General features: G+C 41.6%; 1 protein-coding gene across 3 annotated transcripts in view; it reads left to right on the top strand.

Moving 5' to 3' along the window:
• Nucleotides 1–11,724: 11,724 nt before the first annotated feature.
• The window catches only part of vegfab (vascular endothelial growth factor Ab), a 14,228-nt gene continuing 11,414 nt past the window's right edge, over nucleotides 11,725–14,538 (top strand). The window contains exons 1-2 of one of the 3 annotated variants that reach the window (XM_087180316.1): nucleotides 11,725–12,375; nucleotides 14,331–14,373. In XM_087180316.1, coding sequence (XP_087036442.1) covers nucleotides 12,322–12,375; nucleotides 14,331–14,373 — 97 coding nt within the window. In that variant the 5' untranslated portion in view covers nucleotides 11,725–12,321. The remainder of the gene's footprint in view (nucleotides 12,376–14,330; nucleotides 14,374–14,538) is intronic. The other 2 variants (XM_023430033.2, XM_023430034.2) reach the window with 2 other exon arrangements.

Here is a 14,538-nt window from a genome sequence, read left to right as displayed (position 1 = left end):
TCCTGATTTTATAACCACAACGTCATCTGACAAAATCACCAAACATAAATTAAAGACAAAGACTGATCTGTGATTTCGGCTATATTTACTATAAAATGATCAGTCAGAGAGAAAGTTAGAAAGTTATTTTGTCTCTCACACAGCACACAGCCTCCACAGCAGTTTAGTTTTTATTTACCTCAGACTTTTATTTGTGGCAGGCTTGTATCAGAGGTAAGTCTTTGTTTCTAACTCCCTCTGTTTGATATGTAGAATTGGTCATAGTGGTATTTAAGTAGAAACACTTGTTACTGCATTACACGTTAATACAAACTCATTATGACACTTTAGTTGCTCCTTTTCGGAGTGAATTTTTTTTCTCTGTGATCAGACAGACATTAACTTTCCTCTTATATCCACATTAGCTGGAGTTACAGTCCACAACACAACATTACAGATGGTTCATTTTCCTAATCAAATCTAAAGATGCTACTGTGAACCTACAGAAAACAACATGCAAGTATGATGTTTAGTATACAGCTGCAAAGAGGGAGCTGGTTGTGGAAGTGTTTTTCCCCATTCTACGTGGCTCAAAACTTGATTTGTAATCTGAAATTGAATTGATTCAAGCTGCAGATGGTGTTTTTTTCTGGTGGGATGGGGGTTTTCCTAACACCATCATTTTTTATTCTTGAAGTGCCATTAGTAAAACACCTAACAGGCTTTTAAGATTAGTGACTTTAAAGAACAAGATGTTGTCTAACACAGCTATTTATCTTTTGTGTTGATGAGTCATCCTTCAGAGTTTGATGCCGATGCAAGCCGTAGTAGTTTTCCAACTGGGAGTTATGTAACACTGATTATGGGAAATATGAATGGGATTTTTTCTTCACTTCGCACCTCTGTTTATCAAGCGACTCAAGTATAAATATATAATGCCGTAAATGTGGTCCAGCTCCTCTGTTATTCCAAAACTAACACTGTATTTACTATAGAAGGGTGACTAGATTGTCTTTCAGTTTCAGTCTTAGGTTGAAACACATGTTTAAACCTGAAATTGTAATCTGCGTTTTGTTTTTAAATCTTAACACTCTCTGCCAGGATTCTGACCTCGTAGCTTATGCTGTTTCCAGCAAAGAGTCAGGAAGTGATCTTTGTTATTCACTTAGCTCTGGGGAAATCGGCAGATTTTAGTAAATGAAATCAGTTTTAAATTAAATTACATAACACAGTACTGCTAGCGAGTCTTAGGGGAAATGATTTTTTTCTATTCTCGAGTATATTGATTACACAGTGAAAGGCAGCGATTTCCAAGATTCAACCCAGTTACGGTTTTAAAGAAAAAGAAGGAGATTTTTAAATGTTGGAAGTGGTTGTTGCTGTAAAAAAAAAAATTGGTAAGCAAGAAATACGTCCAGTTTCCCAGCTTCATCATTTTCTCATCACTGACCCACCCACTGGGTGGTTCCATTATTCCTGCCAGGGTCACAGGGTCATACATATCATCCGTGGAAAAAGCAGGCTTCTGGAAAAGAAGTGTGTGGGTGTTCATAGAAAAGTGTTATAGAGGGTAGATAAGTATAGAAATAAAAGTATCCCCATAACTGTGACTAACTTGACTCTTGAACTGAGGACATTAACTTTGTTCAGGGGGGAAAAAAACATTGACTGATGCCACATTTCCAGCTTACATGTAGCAGGAAGGAGCTTCATTGCTGTGAAAAAAAAAAAACAAATCTTATGTTTTCAACTGCTTTTTATTAGGACATGTAGCAACAGGGAATTCTTTGGTAGTGTTTGGGTTTTTTGGAAGATTCCCACTCACACATATTTAGAAAACCAGTCACGCCGCTGATACAGTTATCACTAATAAGTCATCTTCTTTTCCCGCTTATGTCTATTTCGTTTTATTTTCACTTAAAACGCATGTAGGCTTGCGAGAATTTTTTATTTGTTTCATAAAGTCAAGATTCATTATTATTTCTTAAAATAACATCCTGAGGTTCCCGTTGGGTGAAACCTACTGGCACACTATTGTAGGGATGACTGGAAATCCTGCTATGCTTAAATGACCTTAACAAATTAATTCCTTTAGTCTGTGTGTATGTGTGGGTGCGTGTTTGTCTGCATGCAATGTGTGAATCCTCCCATGACCAGAAACCCACAACACCAGTCAGTGAGTGTTAGTGCCTTGCCCCATCACTCAGGTTGAATGTAACACAAACTCACACAGAAGAACTCATTACTTGAACTTCCAGCTTTAACAAAAACAAAACACATGAAAGAGGTTGTATAGTCTCTGGATCTCACTTTCTAAACAAACACGAAGGTCACATGGCATTGAGCATGTGACCGGCTGACAAATTGTGTGATCATTGTTAATTGTAGGGGACTCTCTGGCAAAACGGCGTACACAGTCCTATTGGCAGGATGTCTCATACTGTGATTATGGTTTAGGGCTGAACCTCTCGCTGGGAGGGAGAGGTGGTATATCATTATAATGCAACATTGTGTGTAGGGGAAATTGGCGTGTGAGTTGGGCAAATCTACTGTAAATGTAAAGGTGTTTCGAAGACATTCTAGTGCGTCTCTGTCTGATGTGTCACTCTATACATCGTATTGTCTTCAGCTTTCCTGTTTGGACTGTGTGTTTGGTTCAGCGCCCATCTGTATGTGTCTGTATTTGTATATGGGTGTGCATGTGAATGTGTGAGTCCTTACTCTGATTTTGTGTGTATTTTAATCTCACACTCTTGTGCTCAGGAATGCAAGTGAATAACCTTCTCCAGGGGGAGGAGCAGGGTGGTGGTGTATTCTACCTGCCTCTCTTACCTTGCGGGTTAATTTCCATGCTTTTGATTACCTGGAATTCCACATGACACAGTGAAGCAAAAAAAAAACACACACACACCTAGTGAATGCAGTGTAAACATGTTTAAACAAAATACACAGCGATACACCTTCCACTCACGCCTTATTAAACCACAATTGGTTAACAAAGTGTTTTAAAGTGATCTAGGTGGGGCAGCATAACACTGTGAAGTTTACAGAGTCAGTTTATGAAACCAGAGGTTTATGATGCAATTGTGCACCATTTTACATTTTATGGGTAAGGCCCTTTTGATGTCAGGGGAGTAAATACTTGTGCAGTGAGTTCATTCAGGGCATGCCTTACAGTATTCTGCATGTGGTTTCAGCACTATGCAAATATCATAGTTACATATTCAGACCGAGGCTATCATTACAAACAGAGGAATCTACAGTTGTAATGAAATGAATATAGACTGCACATATTTTCAGACAAAGAGTACAGCAAACCAAGATGCTGAACTACATGCTTGGAAAAAGCCAAAGTCATTTGCACACGTCAGCTTGTCTTGTACATTAACCATTACATGTGAGACAAAATGAAGGGTAACAATGGTAATTTGTCTCAGTGGTGGCCATGGTCGGTTTGCTTCTTTCCTCTTTTTTTTTTTTTTTACCAACAAAAAGAAAAAACGTATTTGAAGCTTGTTCAACCAGAATGCGAATGAATAAAATTCCATTTAAACAAAACTAAGAGTCCACAGTCATGCTAGCAGCACTGTGAGGCTGTACTTGCTGTAATGCTAATGTCTATATGCTTACATGCTCACAATGACAATGCTAACAAAACGATGTTTAGCATGTATAATGTTTATAATGTTCACCCTCATAGTTAAGTGTGCTAGCATGCTAACATGCTAAGACAAAGTAAAAAGTCAGAGGGTCACCAAAGTCATCTGGATTCATCATCTGGGGACTATGAATGAGAAAATTCAGTCTGGATCAAAGTGGAGGACTGACAGATCAACCAACACTGCTTTCCCTAATCAAAAGCAACAACTCTTTACAGAAATACTGTCCCCTTTACTCGGGATAATCCATAACACACTGTCAACAGTTTCCATAGGGACTATTTCTTTGGTGGAAGGTATCCAGTGCCTGTGATCTACTGAATCTAGAGTTTTAAGGTGGTCCAGGTATATTTAAGTTGTTAAATCAGCTGGCATTTATCTCAGCTTTTCAATGCACTAATTAACGCAAGGTCAAAACCTGAGGTCAGAGGTCAGCATTTGTGAGGAGTAATGCAATCTGATAAGTAAGTGGATGTGTGTTTGTGTTTGTGCTTGTGCTTATGAGGATGCCATGTGTGGCCATCGACAGGCTGGGATAGGAGCTTTGTGACAGGCCCACAATGGAAGGTACACACAGATAAGACAGCGTGTGCGTAAGAAAAGTGACTAACTGAGACTTCCCAAACACAACAGAGAGATGTTCTCACAAGAGATAAAAGCTGTAAAAACATCTGCAGCAAATACCATTCATTAAAAGGTTTGGCATTTAGGATTGGATAAGATTTTACTTTGTATTTTCAATGAGGAATTGGACTTCTCTAGGTACTATTTAGACAGAGTGAGACAAACTCATGAATGCAGTTTGAAGTTATGTTAAACAATGAGATTAGTCTTTCTTAGCTCAACAAATGGGGACCAGGGCTTTTTCCTGTCTCCTATCAACCGTCAACATTTGTTTTAACATAGCTTTTTAAGGAATCAGTGAGAGAAAAACAGAGCTAAAGGGTCAGCGAAAAACTAGACTTAGATTGGTCAGGTGGCCAGAAACACAACTCCAGATAAATGCTAATGTTACTCAGTGATGAGTAAATAGGCAACCGTCTGCTAACACATTCGCCACAGCAACTTTCAGAGGATTATACTGTATGTCAATTTTGCTTTTACAGCTTGTTGTGCTGCTCCAAAGTGGCCATAAAATCAATTCCTGCTGTTTTAACCAAATACTTTAGCTGCCTAAACTGATTTACACATCAAAGCCTGTTTTCAGGTGTTGGGGAGTACTATTGCAAATGTGAAAAAAAAGTATGAAGTCCTTCATGTCTCCAGACGGAGCTGCCCAAAATGAAAATGAAAAAAATCTGGTGGCGTGGAGTTAGAAAGAAGTGGGCTTACTGGACCTCTGTAGCCCACTCCTCAGATCTGCTCGAGGCAAACGACTCGAGGCTACACTGGCTGATACTTGAGTTGCTTTGTGGGTAATGCAGGCACAAGATTTTGACAAGGAAGGAGAATGGGTGGAATAAAAAAGATGATATGTCTGGTTCTGCCGCATCGATTTTGATCTTGTGTTATAGGAATTCAACCAGACTCTAAGTATAATGGCAGAAGATCACAAACTACTAACAACTCACTTTTGGAAGACAGCGAGAATGACTTATTCTTTAGGAATGAAGACTTGTTCAAATAGGAAAATTCCATTTAATTACATCAACCATCTGTCTGGGGAGAAAGTTAAAAGTGTATATTCCTGTCTAGTAACAGAGCCCATAGACATCCAGTGACTGGGCTAAGCTAGGCTAATGTCCCCCAAACAAGCATGAACAACATTAAAACGATCACACTGGAAAAATCCTGGGAACAGTTTATTTGAATAGTCCGCCTACAGAGAGTTTACAGATACAGTTCAACTGTTTCGCTAACCCTCACCCTAAGCATTAAATGGTTACAAAAACTTTGTTGAATATTTACAAGCACATTGTTGAACATTAGATGAGCATTAGAATGCTCAACAAAGATTAATGAAATGTTACAAATACTCTCTGTAGACAGACGATCCAAACACAGCGTAACCAAAATATTTCAATATAATATTTGAAGTAAGTAGTAGAAGATTATTTTTATACAAAAGACTGACCTGAACCCCTACTGTACTGGTCCACAGACTTCTCCTCTTTAGTACCCATAAGCCTACTCATCGAAGTCCACTTGGGTAATGAGAAATTGCCCTTAAGGAGGTTCCCAGATTTGCCTGTTTCAGCTGTGTGACTTCCTGAACATGTGTTCCCTCAGTGCTAGTCCCAACATATTGGAACATGATCAATGTTGACAGGACTAGCCTTTGGTCGGGTTAAAGTAGTGTATATTCTCCACTCTCTTGCTCTTTCCTTCCATTTTTCTTCTTCGCTGACCAAACAGGCTTATGAACTCTTTGAACTGCCTGACTGAGAGTACACAAAAACCAACTCGCTTACTGGAACTGACCAAATGAGATAAACTGAAGAAAGGAGAAAGAGAAAAGTGACGAGGGAGTGAAATATACCGCGCTCTTAAGAAAAAAGAAGAACATGCAAGTGAGGAGAAGGGGGAAGCCATTTTTCTTGCTTGTTAAAGCACTTGAACTTTAGCTCTCACTTCATCTAAAAGCTTCTGCTTATCGACTCATCCTAATAAGAGAGCAGGATGGAGGAGGAGGTGGGAAGGGTAATGGAGGTCGGGTGGACGAGCGCCGCCGCTCTCTGGCACGTTCCTCACAGCTGGGCAGGGTCAACGGTCGCAACACTGATTGGCGGATGATTTATACAGCCACTATCAGGAGTGAGTGAAGTCATCTGTGCCAGATCGAGTCCAAATGGCTGTCAGATGTTTTCTTTGAGGAGTGGAATGACATTTGGTGAATGGTAACTAAAACTGAAAGAGTTGCTTTGCCCCTGGGATTTGATAAAACACAAAAAGATTCCTTTTGAGAGTCATCCTCTTCTTCTGTGTGAGAAAGTAAGGCGACTAGTGCTGAATTTTAGCACATCATTTTATGTATCCAACTCTCCTGTGAATCAGAATTCCCAGGGAATTACACACATCTCTGTTCCTGAAAGTTGTAACAATGAATAGTTTTTTTTTTTTTTTTTAAACACTAATCTGAGAGACACACACATTTGCACGTATATTCTGGGCCCTTTGCCACGCGCCCGAAACAACTCGACACACCTGAGTTCACACACATACATCTCATTAATGTGTAAATGTGCATACACGTATGCAGCTCAGTCACATGGTGTTTGACAGTCAATGTTATCACAGCACATTATCAGGACAAGCAGTGAAGGTTAATTCCTGGATAATTTATATAAGATTAGTGAAGAGGTCGGCACTGATAACTCAGTCTGAAGCGACTTGCTGTGCAAATCGCTCCCTGTCACAGACTTACCGGCAGCTGAAGCTCTCGCAAACACACACACACACACACACACCAAGAGGCAAAGACTCACTTCTTACAGAGGGGAGTGTACAAGGTGGAAAGGAGAAGAGAGAACAGAGAGGAAGAATGTGTAATTTGGTGCCAGGTGATAAAAGAGTGTGGCAGTCAGCCATCAGGCTTTTGGTAATGGAATGCCTCTGTTACATTATACATTTAAACAATGTGACTTTCATCCTCACATGCTTTCTCACATGCACACGCAGACACACACGCAGACACACACACACACTGTCCTTTCTGTAGAGGAAAATCATTCATTAATACTTTGAGCACTTTCAGGCTTTCTGTGCATGCGTGTGTCAGTAAAAGAATTGACCTTAAGGATATTTTTATCATGGAAAAAATGAAAATTGTATGCACAAAAGAAAAAACTTTTGATTATCATGTACAAACATGGCAGAGTTGCTCAGTAAGTTTTTACAAGTCCAAGTCAAGTCTGAAGTCTCTAATGTTTGTACCAAGTTTTTCTGTCATCTGCGGCACTGCGTTACCATGTCAATGGATTTCAAAGCATGCGCTGCATTATCATCCCTACTTAAAGTTACACTTGGGGAGGGAATGACATTCAGCTCATCAGACAGTTCCTTAACGTTAACGCACAAAAAACATAAAAATTAGAAAAGGCCAATGTCAAACAACCGCAGGGAAGGAGTGGGAGTAAAAATCAGCCCAGGACTTTTTACTTGGACTGGTCCAACTAAAACTAATCTGGAGACAGCATCACATAGGCCATGGCCTGTGTCACCCTTAAGAACAATCATGTAGTAAACAGGGGATTAATTAATAATGATAATTTGTAGAACAATATGAACAACTAGCACATTAAGCTGTAGTTATTTTTTCACTCACCTGAGGTTAGAACTCAGACTGGACAGTACAAAAGTAAATACAGCAACCAGACATATTTTAATTTTATTAGCTTTTCTCCCTATGTAGAGTCTTTCTCTAATAAAATCATTTTGATCTAAGCTAATCACACTCATGCTTTGAATACTTTAAAAAGCATTTTAGGATTCCTGCTTCTTGGCTGAGGTTATAAAGATCGTTCATCACAAGTCGCAAATCTCGAGTCTGAGTCAAGTCTTAAGTCTTTTCAGAATGAGTCTCATGTCAAGTCTCAAGTCACTATGTGTGGGACTTAATTGTGACTCAAGTCCGGGTCACAAACTCGAGTCTCCATCTCTGAAACATACTGGATTAACCTGTGATGGGGCACCATGGCGCAAATTAGCTACCTCCCAAATTCATTTAGGGATATGAGCCATCTGAGCATATTAGAAACTAAAGCAAGTGAAGTTATAATACTTCATGTAGTACATTTTTTTAACAATTGCAATTCAATGTATTTCCATTTTGTATTTATAGTTAAGTTTTCATGGTTGGTGGTGGGTTCCGCCATTTCTGCACGCTTCTCAAATTGCTTACAAATGCACAAGAGATTCACAGCAGACAATGCATACATGTAATCCAGCGTTACTGTCTGTAAACAGCCTCACTGTTTACTGTTCACTCTCCCACAGCCATATCAGCGCAGTACTAGGTTACTGCCAATGCTAACCAAACATTTCTTACTGCACCAGCTCAATGCTTAAAACAGAGTTGCTTTTATTGTGGAGGAGTTACAGGAGCCACAATTTATTAGTCAGTTTAGAGCTTAAAGTGTGTGTTTAAACAAGACTTATGTCATTTTTGGCATCTTTTAGATCCGTTTTGAAAAATTACAGAACTGTCAGATGCAGAGCTGCAGGACCTCCAACTCCTCAACAAGGTAACCACATCTTCTTTTACTGTGTCCTGCCATTGTGTGGAAAACTCCTTGTGCCGTCCTGACTTGAAATCAGACTGTGGTTGCTCATGGCATAATGGAAGAAGGCCAAAGATTCACTGACTCAAAGCGGGACTTTAGCTGCTTCGGTATCTTTCTCTATTTCAGAGAAAGCAGCTACTCGAGGGGTGTTCCCTGCAGTGTTACAGTGTTAAACCCCACTTGCCGTGTCCACAGCACAAACAGGAATAACCCTGATATCTGTTTACCACATTGACGTTTACAAATGTGCGTCAATGTGCACGTCGATGCAGGGGAGGCTGTTTATTGTACCTTTGGGAAAGAACCATTTCATTAAAGTGTGTGTTTACATATCTGTGTGTGTGTGTTGTCAGCACAAACTAGGATGCACACACTCAACAGCACACACACACACACACACATGTACTGTATCCACTGTAACCTTGCCCACTTGAGGGCACACAGAAAAACGCACACTCTCTGAGTCAGCAGAAACAGGAGCTTGGTGACACCGCTAATGAACCCAAGTGTTATTCTTCAATTAAACTACGGACAGGTACCGAGCCAACGCACTCCTCTCAGGACATGACAGCTGAACCCTTCTCCTCCTGAAAGCTCCCTTCCTCCTTATGTATCACTCACTCTGCCTCTCTTCTTTCCTGCTCCATCATGCCTCACTTCTCTCCACTGTGAAGTCTCATTGTCTCATTGGTTTTTTTTCTGCCTCTTTCCAATTATACGCACAGTAAGGTATGAGTCGTAGCAAGCAAGCCTAGCATGTCAGGCGCATAGCTGCCAACCTATGTCATTACATACTTCATCAGCTCTTTCCACTTCCTCGGTGTCTATCAATCTGTCAGTGAGCTGGAGGTACAGTTCTCCTGCAGTGGCCTGTTGGTCCAGCAGAGGGCATCACCACTGTGTGGAGATGCCACTAGCATAAATGATATTATCCAGAAATATTAGACATAGCAACTCAAGGCACATTGGAATTGTCAGGTTGTTAAATAAAAACATTTAATATTAGATTGTTCAGAGATGTTAAACTTGACTTCGCTGAAACAATGAGCCTGCAGGTTTTACACTCTCTTGAAGTCTCTTTTTTTTTTGGTTTAAATTTTTCTACTTTTTGGGCTCTAATTTGAATCAGATGAAGAATGTGAGCCTTTACACTTGTTTCACTTAATGTCATTTTTGTTTTTGCCTCAAGGAAAGAGCTGAGTTTACCCACAAGCCGAGGGAAAAACAATAAAACACTCATTTCCCCTCATTAAACCAAATAAATTAAACACATACCAGTGGTGAAAAGGAGTACATTTCTTCAAGCAATGTCCACTTTTTGAGGTACTTGTACTTTACCTGAGTATTTCTACTTCATGCTACTTTATATTCTACGTCTCTGGTGTTATTTCTAGTTACCTTTCAGATTTTATATGGTAAATGTATAATCAGGTTATAAAATATGATGCAAAGTTATACATTACACAGTGGCCTATAGGAGGCAGTTCCATGTCAACCACCAACAACATGAAAGTAAGCTACTGTTCATATTTTAATGCATCAACAATTATAATCTAGTAACATAATAACATATCACTGACATGACCTATTATGTATTATAACTTCTATATGAACTTTTTATTGGACTTTTACAGTGTATTTGTATGGCCTTGTATTAGTCTTATATGGACGCCTTTTCCACCACTGACACGTGCACACTCAGTCACACGATGTTGGAGGGGGGAGGCTGTGTGTATAGGTTTATTGTCCTTCATAACATCCGTGCAGTCACTTCCTTCATCAATCAGCATCTTAGCATCACTCACAGTCCCTCACTCCCTTTTCCTCTCTATTCCCTCCTGTCCCGCGCCGTGATATCTCAGCTGTTGCTCGGAGAGAGAGAGAGAGAGAGAGAGAGAGAGAGAAACAGAGACAGACAGAGACAGAGACAGAAACAGAGAGAGAGAGACAGAGAGAGACAGAGAGACAGAGAGAGAGCCTGTCCGATGGTCAGTCTCCACCGGTTTCCACTGTAGGGACGAGGAGGAAGTCACGATGCGCAAGACTCCACTACTTTCAAAAAGGTGTGTGCGTTCTGGCGCGCGCTGACCGGTCCGATGCGGTAACAGGCTCTTGACTTACGCAGAGCGGCGGATCACAGAAGGCAACGTTGTCGGGCGCACGCACGCATACAGACATATAGTCTACGTGTACGGACACACACGCTCGCTTGGGGTTTCCTCTTTCATGGAAACCAAGGGGGTATCAGGAGCACAGCCCTGAGTAGCCACAAGACTGGAAAATACTTACCCCTAATATCACCAGGGCAAATGGAAATGAGAAGGTGGCGCTCACCTTATGAGTGAAAACACATCTGACCCATTTTAGATCTCACAACAACCAACGTGAGGGATTGTTAAAGCTAAAAAAAATAAATAAATAACACAAGAGGAACATCCAAGGTCATTTGTCTGTTATATTTGTGCGATACAATTTGCTTACAAAGAATTAGCCTGTTCAAAAAACTTAATTCACTACAGAAGTGAGGTCTGCATATAACCCAAACCCATACAATGGTGTCTATATTAATGTCCTTGATAGAAAAGATGCCATTTGTACCTGACATGTGGGGGATGAGAAATGGATTAAAAGCATGTACATAGTGGATGATGTTTCATCCGGTTACATCTGTGTAAAATATCACAATATCGGGATGCCCTTATTCTTCCCCCCCTCAAATAAAGAAATAAAAATAGAGCACTTCTGAACTCTGCGTTTAGTGGTCACATGAATAGGTTAGGTGAAACTTGGGAGAGAGAAAAAAAAAGACTTCAGGGCAGCGCTCTGTGCTATCAGCCCATATAGACACTCCTACCAATCCACGTCTCCAGACCACTGGTGCTTGTTAATCGCCACCACTGAGCCGGAGACGGAGACAGAGGTGGACGCATTTTGTTGTAACGACGCGAGCTGAAACGCTAAGTGCGCAGTGACAGAGGAATAAACCAGCCAAGGCAGATAGACAAAGTTTTGTGGGACGCGGTTTTCTTTTTCACTGAACGTCATCCTGGTCCATGGGTTCAAGTTGCACATAGGAGTAGGCTACAGGTTTCCAATGGACAGACACTTGGAGACGGCTGGCGCAACAAGCATGGGATTATTTTTGTAATGTGGATTGCTACTCCCTTGCAAGAAAATAAAGGTCTGCTGCGGAACAATGTGAGACGTTATGCGTCTTGGATTCTCGTGTTTCTGGATATCTTAAAAATCATTGGCAACAGTTGAGAAGTTATGCGCAAAGGATTGTACCCTCCAACCCCGGGACCAACATGGATTTGCCGTTACAACCCTCTGCCCCTTATTTAGAGAAGTTTTAGCCGGTCCACTTGTGTTGTTGTAAACTTCATGTTTGAGAACAAATCGCCACATTGGCCTCTTGGATTTTAAAGCGTCGCCTGCCTTTGGATTGGATTTCCAACACCATGAACTTTATTGACAGTTTGACACTATTATTTTTGACGCTGTCAGCTGTCAAGGTGAGTCGTATGTCCCAGAAAGCGAACTGGACCGAAAAGAGAGAAACACCAATCGACCTTCTATTTGCGACATGTAGTTACTGGTCATTAATGTGTAGCTCGTCCTTGCCTTTGCTCTGGCTAGGTCATCGCTCATGTTTGAACAAGCTGAAATGTTTAGTGGCTTTGGGGAGATTTAAACAGCCATTACGCAGAGCCAACACTATATAAACCAAAACCACACACTCGTGGGTGGTGTGTTTTTTGTGTTGCAAATGTGGCATGAGAGGTGATTTTGGAATGAATGTTGTGAAGTTTGACGCTAGGTGATTGCAGGCCTGCTCTAAAACCACCTTGGAGATATTATTACGCTTTAAAGGCGCAGTTCTGAATTAGGACATGTGAGCAGGTTCACTCCTGGCACCGAGGCGACCCTCATGGTTAGCCCGCTTCAGTCACAAGAAGCACAGCTTTTCACACTGAAATGTAACACTCGGATCCAGAACAAGATATGCATTACTCCACAGATGAATCAGGTCGACTGGGGAATCTTAATGGCTGCTTGAGAGCGCACTGTAAATCGTGTTCCATATAATCATTAATCAAGCGCAGCGTGTCCAAGGAGGCTTTGAGCAAAGGTTTCAAGGTGAAATAATAAAGCAGCTCACCGCTTCAGACGCAGGCTGCAGTGGCATATTTTTCAACATGAGTGGACTGAAAGTGATTTCTAGTATGAGCTTCCCACTTCAGATCAAGCAAATATGTTATATGTCGCTCCCCTCTCCAGCATCCCATCCGAAATTAATGAGGTTTACCCCCCTCCACGGTCTAACAAAGTGTTTATTTAACTAACTGGTTGATCTCATGACAGCTAATCCACCCAATCAACGCTGAACAGTATCAGGATGCTGCCTCGACTGCTCATTGCCAGTCATTCTATCATCACGCGGTTTAGGGGCCGGTGTTCGCAGCTTGACACCCGTCCATTAATAATACAGTATATAGTGTTTTGGAGCACTGGGGTCCCTCAGCCCTCAAGGCTGGACCCTCTCACGCCACCAGAAGGGGGTGGAGCCTCCGAACAACCAGAACTTTTTTTTTCAATTTAGGAATGGAAAAGAGTTTACTCGCTTTCCTCACAAGGCCAACTCACTCAATACATGCCGGTGCTACGGGACCGGGTCTCACGCAATATTGGCGAGATATTGCACGACTTGCGCGCGCGTGTATATGAAAAAGGGAGGGAGAGACATTGAGAAAGAAGGGGGCGCGCTGTGTTGTGCGAGTGTGTGTGCGAGTGTGTGTGTGTGTCTGTGTGCGCGCGCGCTAAGGCGACAGAGAGTTGTGCGTAACGAACGCACGGATGGAAAGTTGCCAAAATCCTTTGTGGTCCGGTGTGGTGACAGCTACCCCCTGTGAGGGAAAGTAGCAGGCTGAAATTCTTACCGGTTTTAATGGCAACACTTATTAATCCGTGTTGCCTGGAGGCAGCGGGGCACACATTATAAGTCTGGTAACTGAAACAAAAGCGACACAGTAACTCAGACAGTTTTTGAAGTTTTGCCACGTAGCAGAATTGAGGTCGACTTGTTTGGCTCCGTGAACCTCTGGTCAAATATTTGGCCATATAAGGCCTTACACACAACACATGCAAGGCTATATAGTAACTACCATACAGGCAACATAAGGAATCCTATTCTGAGATAAATTCTTTCAAAACGCGTTTGCTTGTTTATAGAAGACACAGTTTCAACATCTGACTCTCACTGCCCCATACTCTGAGTTTAGGCCGGTCTAAGATAAGATACATAATGTGCTTTTTTCATATTCTGGCAGTGGTCAACAGAAAATGTCAAAATGCAAATACATTTTTTGCGCAACCGTGGATAAGTAAAGGGCATGGGCGACATTTCGCTGGGCTCTTGCACAATGTACTGTAACTAACAGATTGTCTTTCTCCCCCCCCCCCCTTGCAGAGTGCCCACATACCGAAGGAAACAGAGAGAGGTCCACATGACGGTAGGTATCCCACAGGGCACCGTGGGAATACAGTCTGCATTGGGCTCCCTGGCTGGCACACAGCCAAACAGTGGGCTGGTTTGAGGTTCACCTTGACATTAAAAAGGGAAATTATCGCCTCCTGGTGGACAACTTTGTAATTTGACCCCGTCCAAATCCCCCCCC

The sequence above is a fragment of the Seriola lalandi genome, unplaced genomic scaffold (genome assembly GCF_002814215.2).
Source record: "Seriola lalandi dorsalis isolate HSWRI2012SDOR001 ecotype SW California unplaced genomic scaffold, Sedor1 jcf7180002054901, whole genome shotgun sequence".
NCBI classification, from domain to species: domain Eukaryota; kingdom Metazoa; phylum Chordata; class Actinopteri; order Carangiformes; family Carangidae; genus Seriola; species Seriola lalandi.
This window is presented reverse-complemented; position numbering and strand designations above follow the sequence as displayed.